This window comes from Rattus rattus, chromosome 3 (genome assembly GCF_011064425.1).
Source record: "Rattus rattus isolate New Zealand chromosome 3, Rrattus_CSIRO_v1, whole genome shotgun sequence".
In the NCBI taxonomy this organism is placed as follows: Eukaryota; Metazoa; Chordata; class Mammalia; order Rodentia; family Muridae; genus Rattus; species Rattus rattus.
Genome location: NC_046156.1, coordinates 65,254,851 through 65,266,912, shown reverse-complemented (window position 1 = coordinate 65,266,912; position 12,062 = coordinate 65,254,851). Strand labels below are relative to the sequence as shown.

The 12,062-nt window shown below is 46.2% G+C and overlaps 1 protein-coding gene across 2 annotated transcripts; it reads right to left on the bottom strand.

Moving 5' to 3' along the window:
• Nucleotides 1–978: 978 nt before the first annotated feature.
• Tsacc (TSSK6 activating cochaperone) lies at nucleotides 979–12,048 on the bottom strand. 2 transcript variants are annotated; one of them, XM_032898094.1, is made up of 4 exons: nucleotides 11,882–11,943; nucleotides 10,486–10,545; nucleotides 3,868–3,990; nucleotides 979–1,203 (listed from the first exon to the last, which is right to left on the bottom strand). In XM_032898094.1, exons 2-4 carry the CDS (start codon nucleotides 10,520–10,522, stop codon nucleotides 986–988), a joined length of 378 nt encoding a protein of 125 aa, XP_032753985.1. In that variant the 5' UTR covers nucleotides 10,523–10,545; nucleotides 11,882–11,943; the 3' UTR covers nucleotides 979–985. The 2 variants fall into 2 exon arrangements, with proteins under 2 accessions (XP_032753985.1, XP_032753987.1); XM_032898096.1 differs by lacking the exon at nucleotides 11,882–11,943 and adding an exon at nucleotides 11,981–12,048 and having other exon boundaries at nucleotides 986–1,203.
• Between the last annotated feature and the right edge of the window lie 14 nt (nucleotides 12,049–12,062).

Below are 12,062 nucleotides of genomic sequence, written 5' to 3'. Positions count from 1 at the left end.
TGAGTTATCTGTCTCACCTGTCTTGATAGAAGACACAAACTGCGAGCTGTCTCTTCTCTCTGTGATGGTCAGTTTTAATATCAACCTGCCACAAATTAGAATCACTTGAGTAGGGAGCCTCACCTGAGAAATAGTCCTTATTACTTTAACAGATGTGGAAGTCCCACCCCAAATGTGCGTGGAGCTTCTGGTAGCACTCCAGATTCAAAAAGGGCACAGCAAGAGGAAGATTGTTCAACCTTTGGTTGCTTGGCCTTTTCTCTTGAAAGGAGTTGATTTCTCTTGCTGCTGCTGCTGCTGCCGCCACCGCTGCCACCACTGCTGCCGCCACCGCTGCCACCACTGCTGCCGATTCCTTCACTGACATTACAACCAGCATCTCCATGCTGCCATAACTAAGGACCAGCATCTCCAGGCAACTGTCACTAAGGACCGGCATATCCCTAGGAACCTTCCAGGTGTCAAGTCACCCAGCCTCAAGGAGTGAGCATCCTTTAGGTTTGCAGCCTCTAGGGTGTGAAGCAGCTGATGTCACTATTCCAGTGTGAAATGGCTTAATAAATTCATATATATATATATATATATATATATATATATATATATCCCCTATTGGTTCTGTTCCTCTTGAGAATAGTAATATACATTGTGTTTATCCCCCACCTGTTACAAATGTGTAAACTAACCATGTATAGAATATACAGGGGTTGGGGATTTAGCTCAGTGGTAGAGCGCTTGCCTAGCAAGCGCAAGGCCCTGGGTTCGGTCCCCAGCTCCAAAAAAAAGAAAAAAGAAAAAAAAAAAAAAAAGAATATACATCCTTGGGGCTTGGAGTGTTACTCAGTGGCATGGCATATGTTTAACGTGCAGAGGGCAGCGGGTCCAATTCCTGAGCACACACACCCAGAATCTAACGCCCGGATTCTGCCAACAGCTCTTGAACAGAGAGAAAAGAAAGCATACTCAGCGCCAATCTTTGTTCCACAGTTCATTTATGGAATTGGGGCAGGTGATTTAACAACAGATTGCAACATAAGCCCGGGAGAGAACAGGTCTTGCTCTCCCTCCCAGAACCCAGCTGTGAGAGGGATGTCTGCAAGTTTTCCAAAATAGCCATCTGTCGCTGGGCGAGCTGGGTCTGTAGCTGGAGATTGGCAGACATGCACTCGAGTAGTCCTAGGCATTCCTTGGGCTTCTCACCAGCTCCTGAGGAAGTGTCGGAGGTTCAAAGGGACAAAGGAAAGAGGCTTTGAAACCAGTCACTGCAGCTTCCCCCTCCCTGCCGTGCCTCTCTTGTAGTTTTTATGGTCATCTGGCACTCAGTCAGAGCTCATGTCTAAGTTCCCCGCTCGGTGGAGTGTATCCTGCAGGAAGGCACACGTCTGTCTCATCTACTTCAGTATCTCTGGCTCTAGAGAAGCCCGTGTGTATAAGCATTCAAAACACACTCAAGGGGTTGGGGATTTAGCTCAGTGGTAGAGCGCTTGCCTAGCAAGCGCAAGGCCCTGGGTTCGGTCCCCAGCTCCGAAAAAAAGAAAAAAGAAAAAAAAAAACCCACATTCAAAAAGTTGGGCATGGTGGCACACGCCTCCCAGCAGAAGGAGACAGAGGCAGGTGGGTCTCTATGAATTCAAGGTCAGCCTGATCTACACAGTGGCGCTCCTGGACAGGCAGAGCTGCATAGTGAGACCGAGTCTTAAAAAGAAAACAACAGCGATCAACTTTAGGGCTGGAAAGATGATTCAGTGGATAAAAGCACTGGCTGCTCTTGCAGAGATCCAGGGTTCGGTTCCTAGAACCCAGATGGTGGCTCATGGCTACCTGCAACTTCACATACAGGATCTGATGTCATCCTGTGGCCTCCACAGACATTAGGTGTTCAAACACTCATGAGGTGTGGGCAACACTAAAACATATATATATATATATATATATATATATATATATATATATATATATATATATATTTTTTTGGAGCTGGGATTGAACCCAGGGCCTTGCGCTTACTAGGCAAGCGCTCTACCACTGAGCTAAATCCCAACCCCATAAAAAAATATATATATATATATATTTTTTAGTTCTTTTTTTTGGAGCTGGGGACCAACCCAGGGCCTTGCGCTTCCTAGGCAAGGGCTCTACCACTGAGCTAAATCCCCAACCCCAAAAATATATTTTTAAAGTTCTTTTTTTTATTTTATTTTATGTGCACTGTGTTTTGCCTGCATGTATATCTGTGTGAAGATATCAGATCCCCTGCAACTGGAGTTACAGTCAGTTGTGAGCTGCCATGTGGGTGCTGGGAATTGAACCCCAGTTCTCTGGAAGAGCAACCAGTGCTCTTAACCACTGACCCATCTCTCAGGCTGAATTTTTTTTTGGCGGGGCGTGGGGTGGTGGTGGTGGTGGTGGTGGTGAGGTGGGATAGTCTCAAGTAGCCACATAGCTCAAGCTGGCCTTCAATCTAAATGAGAATAGCTATATTAAACACACACACACACACACACACACACACACAGGCTGGAGAGATGGCTCAGTAGTTAAGAGCACTGACTGCTCTTCCAGAGGTCCTGAGTTCAATTCCCAGCAACCACATGGTGGCTCACAGCCATCTGTAATGGGATCAAATGCCCTCTTCTGGTGTGCCTGAAGACAGCGACTGTGTACTCAAATACATAAAATAAATATTAAAAAAAAAAAAAAAGAAAGAAAACAACTTTGTTTTGGTCAGTTTCTTAAAGACTTATTTATTTATGGGTATGTGTGTTTTGCATACATCTATGTCTGTGTGCCATGTGCACAGAGTGCCTGTGGAGGCCAAAAGAGAACGTTAAATCCTCTGGAACCGGAGCTACAAAGTGGTCGTCAGCTGCCATTTGGGTCTAGGAACAGCCAGTGCTGTTAACCACTGAGCCGCCTCGCCAGCTCTGACAACGATGTCGGCTTGAGCTGCTCTCCCAGTGCTGGCCTAACAGGTGTGTGTCACCTTTGCCTCCCAGGCTTTTTGTTGGTTTTGTTGTTGTTCCTGTTTTTACTTGTTTTTTAGGTTTTTTTTCATTTTCTGTGTTTGACTGTTTTACCTGCGTGTATATCTGTCTGTGTTCCATGTCCATGTCTGACGGCCAAGGAGGTCAGAAGAGGACTTTGCATCTCCTGGCACAGGAGTTACCGATGGTTGTGAGCCACTTGTGGGTTCTGGGAACCTAACCCAGGTCCACTGCAAGAGCAATAAATGCTCTTTTCTGTTTGTTTTGTTGTTTGTTTTTGTTTTTCAAGACAGGATTTCTCTGTCTAGCCCTGTCCATCCTGGAACTTGCTTTGTAGACCAGGCTGGCCTTAGACTCAGAAATTCACCTGCCTCTGCCTCCTAAATCCTGGGACTAAAGGCCTGTACCACCACCACCCAACACTTGTTTTCTTTGTAAGACAGGGTCTCACTCTGTACCCTTGGGTGGCCTGGAATTCAGTATGTATACCGGGCTGCTCTTGAACTTACATTCACTTAAATCTCTGAAAATGTGATAGAGCCAGGCATGATGCCGTATGTCAGTAATCCTTGGGAGGATGAGTCAGGAGGCAAGCCTGAGTTCTCCAGAGAGTTCCAGGCAATAGAATAACTCAACACAACAACAGCAAAATAAGAAAAAGAACGGAGTCAGGGGCTCATATAGCCTTGAGCACTCTACATAGTTGAAGATAACCTTGAACTCTTTCTGATCCTCCTGCCTCCACATCCCAAGTGTACGACACTGTATCCTGTTTGTGTGGCCCTGGGCCTTGTGCACAGCAGCCAAGCCCTCTATCAGCTCCTCTAGACTCCCGGCCCGAAAACAGTGGCCAAGCCTGCTTGGGAATCTTTCCCCACAGCCTTACCTGAAGGCAGCATGGTTGTCTCGGTGTTCGAGAAAGTAGCTGGCGGAGAATTTGCTTGAAGATTAATGTAACTGGGGGAGGGTTTTGCTCGACAAAGACACACAACGTTATCTTCCTCTTTGGCTGAAAATCAGGTGACTACATCAAAACTCATTCTAACAACGGTTAACCTGCCTTCCCCTACCCTATTTCTCTTGATCTTTCTCCTCTTTTCATAGTCAGTCAATAACCCAGGCTGGCCTCGAACCTAAGATCCTCTTGCCCCAGCCTCTCAAATGGGGGACTGCAGAAATAAGACTGTCTTTCAAACAAAATCAGGACAACTGGCCTCTGAAAGCAGATGCCAGGGCCCCACTCAAGTATCTTATGTGTCAGGAAGATAGACACAAAAAACAGAAACCAATGGGAGTTAGGGGAAACCAGGAGGGGCAGGAGTAAAATCTAATATACTTCCTTGATATGCACTGCATGCTTACTACTGTACTAGACACTGAAAAATACACAAAAAAATGCACGACATAATTTCTTTCTTTTTTTTTTTTTTTGGTTCTTTTTTTCGGAACTGGGGACCGAACCCAGGGCCTTGCGCTTCCTAGGCAAGCGCTCTACCACTGAGCTAAATCCCCAACCCCTACGACATAATTTCTTAACTGCTCATTTTCAATTTAGGGAGACAAATTGAGTCAGATGGAACATTAACTTTAGGCACAATAGTGGCATCTGTAATCCCAGCACTTAGATGCAGGAAAGTGGACCAGAAGTTCAACCCAGCTACACAAGCAGCCTGGGTTACATGAGCTTCTCTCTGGACAACTTAAACAGTCGGGTGGGTCGGAAAACCTTGATAAAGTAAGGTTTCTATGGGGGTTATGGGTGAGCATATGCGGCTGAGGCCAAGTGTGTGGTTTAGTGTAAGAGCGTAAAAGTGGGAAGGGATTAAAATGAGCACAGTGTTTAGTGTGGGTACATTTCCTGGACTCTGAAACCCTGGAAATCTTTTAAGGTGCAGAGTAGGAGAAAGGATAACATAATGTGAACACTGGCAACAGGGCGAGAAGAGGGCTGGAGGGCGAGAAACCCTGGAAAACTGCCGGTTAGGAAAGGAGGAAAGAAGAAAGAGAAAGGGAGGAGGCCCATCATCCTTGGCGTGAGGTTGGGCCACAGAAGCCTCTCTTCATAACCAGATGCTTAGCTTTCTCTTAGCATAGCAGCCCCTCCACCTCCAAGGCTCAGGAAGTAGGACTGAGCTGGGATGATGACAGGGCACCCCTTCACTCCTAACACCCAGAAGGCAGAGCCAATGGATCTCTGTGAACACTCCACAGCGCTCAAGTCCTTCTCACCACTGAGAATTGGCCTGTGTCCCAGCCTGGTCTACATAGTGAGTTCTAGGCTGGCCAGGAGAGCACTGTAGGACCCTGACTAAAGGGGAATATGAACTGGTTGGTTACACTTAAAATTTGTATTTCAAGAGCAGGAGACATGACTCAACAGTTAAGAGAGCACGCTGCTCTTATAGAGGACCAGAGTTGGGTACCCACCACCCATCCCAACTGCCTGTAACTCCAGCTCCCAGTGATCCTCATAGCAAAGCCCAGGCCAACCAAGGCTACAAAGTGAGACAGCATTAAATGTCCTTTTCTTTATGCATATTAAATATAATGAGTTGCACATGGGAAAGTTTTGGGGTTTTTTTCTCTCTCTCTTTTTTTTTCTTCTTCCTTTTCTGGGACAGAGTCTTGCTATGTAACTGAGGCTGGCTTTGTACTTTTTATATAACCCATGGTAACTTTGAATTTAGGACAATCCAGATGCCTCCCAAGTGTAGGGATTCTAAGAATGAGTCACACCTGGCTTTAAAAGAGATACAGTACTGAAATTAATAACTATGTTACTTTTGGCAAAACAGTCAAATCAGAAGGTAAACCCAATTTTGAGGAGCTGGTACACACAGACGTCTGTCCTTAGCTACTGAGAAATTAATTGCTCCTCTGGGAAATCACTCTTTCCCCAGACCCCAGGTGGACTGCTGAGACAGCACTCAAGCTTTTCACCACTACAAATAGGTACCTGTCCCAGCACAGGCCAATCCTGACATCTCCCCCTCTCTGCAACTGTGATGGCCAGCTGGAGAAGCACAGGCAAAGTAGGCTGGGCCAGCCAAGTCACAGGATCAGCAAACAAACAAGGATATGCTTAAACACGTAGCTAAACACCATAGTGTGCCCACCTATAATCCTAACACTTGGGAAGCAGACTAGACTAGAGGACTGCAAGTTCCAGGCTAACCTGTGCTACATATTAAGACTGTCTCAATACCGCTGGAGAGATGGCTCAGCCGTTAAGAGCACTGACTGCTCTTCCAGAGGTCCAGTTCAAATCCCAGCAACCACATGGTGGCTCACAACCATATGTAATGAGATCCAATGCCCTCTTCCAGTGTGTCTGAAGACAGCTGCGGTATACTCATATATAATAAATAAATCTTTTAAAAAATAAAGACTGTCTCAATAAACAAGCAAAAGCAAAAAAAACCCCAACCAACCAACCAAACAAACAAACAAAAAACAACCTTTCTTTCTTTGGTTTGCTGTACTGGGCCCAATGGAAGCTACTAGATTTGCCCAACATAGCATAAAAACTGAGTGTAAGCAAGGGAAACCTCAGGGGAAGAGGAGGACAGATAGGCAGATGGACAGATTCTAACAGTCAGAATTCCCACTCCCAACCCACATGCTCTGTACTCCCCAGCTCTGGAGCTCTCGGAACCCAGCTGCACAAGCCCCTAAATTCCCATTTGTACTCAATGCAGCTTGAGGTGGGGTTCTGTCATCTAACCACAATCACACTTTAAATACTAATGGTTTTAAGGGGAAGGCAGGAAATCAAACGGGAGACAAGAACAAGAGGTGGCCTAAGTTTGGGTGACAGGACAAGCTGCTAGCAGCCTCAAAAAAGGAGTAGAAAGCTGCAAAAGTAAAAGCTGGCAGCGGTGGTGCACATCTTTTTTTGTTTGTTTGTTTTCCTTTTCTTTTTTTTCCGGAGCTGGGGACCGAATCCAGGGCCTTGCGCTTGCTAGGCAAGCGCTCTACCACTGAGCTAAATCCCCAACCCCGGTGGTGCACATCTTTAATCCCAGCGCGTGGGAGGCAAAGGCAGGAGGGTCTTTGTGAGTTCCAGGACAGCCAGGACTGCACAGATAAATCCTGTCTTGTACACTCTATCCCTGTCCCCTATGCCCACCCACCCCAAAAAAAAAAGAAAGGAAGAAAAAAGAAAAAAGTTAGCTCCATATATCGAAAGAAAAGAAGGAAGGAAGGAAGGAAAGAAGGAAGGAAGGAAGAAAAAGGAAAGAGTCTGAATAACTCCTCTAGCACCTGAAGGATGAAAAGCAGTGAGGGAGAAGACAGAAGAGCAAGAATGGCAGGTGGAAAGCTGGAACCACGAAACAATCAAAAACGACGAGAGGTGGAGATAAAGGCCAGGATGCAGCTCCCTGGGCGTTTGCCCACCATGCACAATGACATGGGTTTGATCCCTAGAACACACAGGTAAAGTGGATCCGGAGTTCCTTGAATGCTTGGCTACACTGTGAGTTCAAGGATATGAGGCTGTGAAAGGAAGAGGAAGAGGAAGCAACCTCGGTATGGTCAAGAAAGGGGCTAGCAAAGCCAATGCTTCAGAATAAGGAGTACAAGACCAGCTACATGAGATCCTGTCTCAAAGGAGAGAAAGTTCCTGCAACACTTGTCCTTTCTTTGGAAAGGAACGAAAGGGACTGGCAAGATGGCTCAGAGGGTAAAAGCGATTGCAGCCAAGCCTGAGGACTTGAGTTCAACCCGCAAACCCACCCGACAGGAGAGAACCAGCTCCAGCAAGTTGACCTCTGGCATGCACATACACATGTGACATGCACTTCCTCACTAGCTAGGGAGTATGCACTATAAATAAATATGATATTTGTTAAGATCAAGTAAGGCTAGGGTTCGGGGTTCAGTGCTAGAGCATTTATCCAACTTGTGTAAGACCCTGGGCTTGATCCCTAGCACCGAGGGGGAAAAGGACAGAAAAATGAATTCATTCATTTATACAGGTAAAAGATCACCAAGTGCCTATGTGACAATGGAACTGGGGAAAATGTCCTGAGGAATTACCTCAGACAGGGTACTGATGAAGAAGAGCCTTTTGTATTAAAACAAGGCTGGGAGGCTAGAGAGATGGCTCAGAGGTTAAGAGCACTGGCTGCCCTTCTAGAGTTCAATTCCCAGCAACCATGTGGTGGGTCCTAACCATCTGTAATGGGATCTGGTGCCCTCTTCTGGCCTGCAGACGTATAAGCATGCAGAGTCCTGTATGGATAATAAATCTAAAAAACAAAGAGATAAAAGAAAACAAGCCTGGGGTTGGGGATTTAGCTCAGTGGTAGAGCACTTGCCTAGCAAATGCAAGGCCCTGGGTTCGGTCCCCAGCTCAAAAAAAAAAAAAAAAAAAAAAGAAAACAAGCCTGGGACAGAGGTGTGACAAGTGTTGCAGGAACTTTTCCCCCTTTGAGACAGGATCTCATGTAGCTGGTCTTGTACTCCTTGCCCTCCTGTCTCCACTTCCCACGTGCTGGGATTACAGGTGCGTGCCACACACCTGCCAAGTAGGATGCCTTTCTGTAGTCTGTTTTCAGAGATCACAGAAGAAATGGCCTGTAATGTCCATTTCACATGCATGTGGACATGCATGTGAACCTGGGTACTGCCTAAACATCACTGATCTTATAAGATGGAGGTCTGCTCTCTGATCCCTGTCAGCTGCTCTTTTTAAACTTTTTTTTTTTTGAGCTAAGGACTGAACCCAGGGCCTTGTGCTTGCTAGGCAAGCGCTCTACCACTGAGCTAAATCCCCAACCCCTCAGCTGCTCTTTTTGTTTTTCGAGACAGGGTTTCTCTGTTGTACTCCTGGTGGTCCTACAACTTACTCTGTAGACCAGGCTGGCCTCAAACACCTCTGGCTTGAGAGCGGGGATTAAAGGCATCACTGCCTGGGGCTCTTTTCTTTTTTCTTAATCAAATCTTATATTTATATATTTCTGAGTATTTTGTCTGCATGTGTGTGCGTGCGTGCATGTGTGCGTGCGTGTACTGCATCATGCTTGGTCCCTTTAGAGGCCAGAAGGAACCACTGGATTCCCCTGGAAGTGGAGTTACAGACCACTTTGAGCTGCCATGTGATGTGGGTGCTGGGAAATGAACCCCAGTTCTCTGGAAGAACTGCCAAAGCTCTTACTGCTGAGTCATCTCTCTGACATGGTCTGGGGATGTATCCTGGCTGGCCTGACCTCACTATGTATCCCAGGCTGTCTTTGAACCTCTTGCCTTTGCTTAAGTGCTGGTATTACAGGTGTGGAATAAAACACACACACACACACAAACACACACAATTTCTTCTGTGTGTATTTGTGTATGTGCATGTGTGTGGAAGCTGGAGGTCTACATCAGGTATCTTCCTCAGTTGCTCTCCATTTCTTTCATTTCATGTGCATGGTGCTCTTGGAGGCCAGATGAAGGAAGGTATCGGATTCTCTGAAACTGGAGTTATAGACAGTTGTGAGCTACCGTGTCGGAGTGCTGGGAATTGAACCTGTGTCCTCTGGAAGAGTAGCCAGTGCTCTTAACAACCATCTCTCCTATGCCACTTTAGTTTTTGGAGGTGGGAGGTTCACAGTTTTCTATGTAGCCCTTGCTGTTCTGGGACTCACCACACCCAGCCTTTTTTTTTTTTTTTTTTTTTCTTTTTTGAGATAGGGTCTCTTGCTAAACTTGGAACTTATCAATTCAGCAAGATTGTCTCACCAATAGCCTCAAGGGATCTAGCTGTCTACTCAATGTCCCCTGCCTCCGTAAGAACTGGGGATACAGACATATGACCCCACATCTGGCTTTTTATATGACGTTAAGATCCACACTCAGATCCTCATGTATACATAGCAAGGATTTTAACCACTGAGCCACCTCTGCGGTGCCCCGACATATCTTTTACAATGGTCCTAGGTAGTAGGCAGTATTAGCAGCATTGTACTTGAGGAATCCCATGTTGATAAAATTTGGTCAGGATTCCACAATTGGCACATGGCAGTGCTAGAATTAAACCAGGGTCTCTAGACAGCAATGCTATGCTCTACCTACTGACACTTTACACGTGCTATAAAAATAACTCATCAAAGTCAGATGTGGTAGGTAGTACATGCCTGTCAACTCAGCAGCTGGGCGGGCTGTGGCAGGACTATTTTAAATTTGAGGCCATACTGGTCTATATAACAACTCTTTTTAAAAAAAAAAAAGAAAGAAAGAAAGAAAAGGAAAAAAAGCTATCCATTTTTTTCCAGCTCCCTTAGCAGTAGGCCATACCTATAATCCTTGGGATGTGGATGCTCTGGCAAGAGGGCTGTCTCAAGTTTGAGACTAGTGAGTCCCATGGCCAGCAAAGTTAGACCTGTCTCCTTTACCCAAAGAAATCCCACAACTGCTTTCCAAGTAACCAAGTGGTGGGCAAAGCCAGCCATTTCTGCAAACACTGAGTGAATCAGGAAGGCTGACTTCTGAGGAAGGGGACGCAGGGGTCGTGACACACCTTCTTCCTTAGTAGGATTACTGGTGTGCTGCTCCATCTCAACAGCAACAGGTGTGGTGCCTGAGGAAGAATAACAGGGTCACAGGGTCACACGAAAGGGCTTTGTTTCCTGAGCACTCCCCCGAAGATCCGAACCGGCCAGAGCTGCTCTAATGTTGGGAGGCAGAAGTGTAACAGTGTATACCATCTCATAGAGGTGTCTGTTTTTAAATTTAATTCTTTTGATTTTTAATTATGTGTATATGTTCACGTATGAGGAGATCTCCCTCGAGTTAGAGGTGGCTGTGAGCAGCTGGACATCAGTTCAGGGGACTGAGCTGAGGTTCTCTGCAAGAGCAATATATCCTCTTAACCCACTGAGCCTTTCCTCCTGGCTGCTCACTTATGGGGGGCGGGGGAAAGGGGACGACTTGAAGGCGTTGAAATCGCTATCCTCTTGACTTAGCCTCTGGAGTTCATTACAGGAGTGTGCTACCACACCAGGCAAACAACTACTCTGAAATAGTCCATTTTTCTCCAATTCCCTTCGGCAGAGTTATTTGTTAGTGCCTTTTCACTGAAGACAAAACAAACCAAATACGAACTTTAAATCTACCACAAACATGTCATGACCCTTCGAGTCTTCTAAATGTTTAATTACTAGCCTTGTTTTTTGTTTTTTCCTGTATGGAGTGATCTGGCAAGAGGGCTGTCTCCAGTTTGCGACCCGCCTGGGCTACACGAGTCTTGGGCCAGCCTTGAAACTCTAGTAAGATAATATGGTAATTAAAAAACTACAGCTCCCTTTCCTTGGTCACTTACCAGTGATCAGGCTATGCAGTGGGGGAAAAGGCTCAAAATTCTACAAGAAACACGACTTAGGATATTCGGGGTAAATGTAAGAGCTTCTCCTTTAGGTCTTATTGCCTTAAGATTCAAAGTAATTTTTCTAAGACATAAAACATTAGGACAGGAGAGATAGCTCAACAGTTAAGAGCACTAGATGGTCCCACAGAGGCCATGGGTTCACTTCCTAGCACCCACGTGGTCCCACGTGGTGGTTCACAATCATCAATTCCAGTTCCAGAGGATCAGACTCCCTCCTGATCTCCTCTCGCAAGTGGTGCACCTACATACGCATAGGCAAACCCACCATACACATAAAAATAAAAAAAAAAAAAAGGTACATCTAAAACACCAAGATTTTTCTTTTCTTTTAAAGAAAAGCAGCGCGTCTAGAATAAACCACAACTCCCAGCATGCTCCGGGGTGGGGTGGGGGAGCCGTTGCGGCCCCGCCTCACAGGAAAACCTCCACTTCTACACCGCCTCAATATTTCTGGCAACTACCGATATTTCCGGCTCCTCTGCTCCTCCCTACTGCTAAAGCTGGAATAAAAAGTGGCGAACTATTATGCCTTTCTTGGCCTTCACGGTCGGACGAGAACCGATGGACAAAATAGAGCTTCATGATCTCACCTACAGCATTAATCCAAAGCCTCAACCCCAGCACCCACCCTCTAGCGGGCACTCAAGCGCTGTAGTGAGCCAGCTAACCGCCCGTGCCTTGGCGCTTGCGCAGACATTCTGCCCGCACGC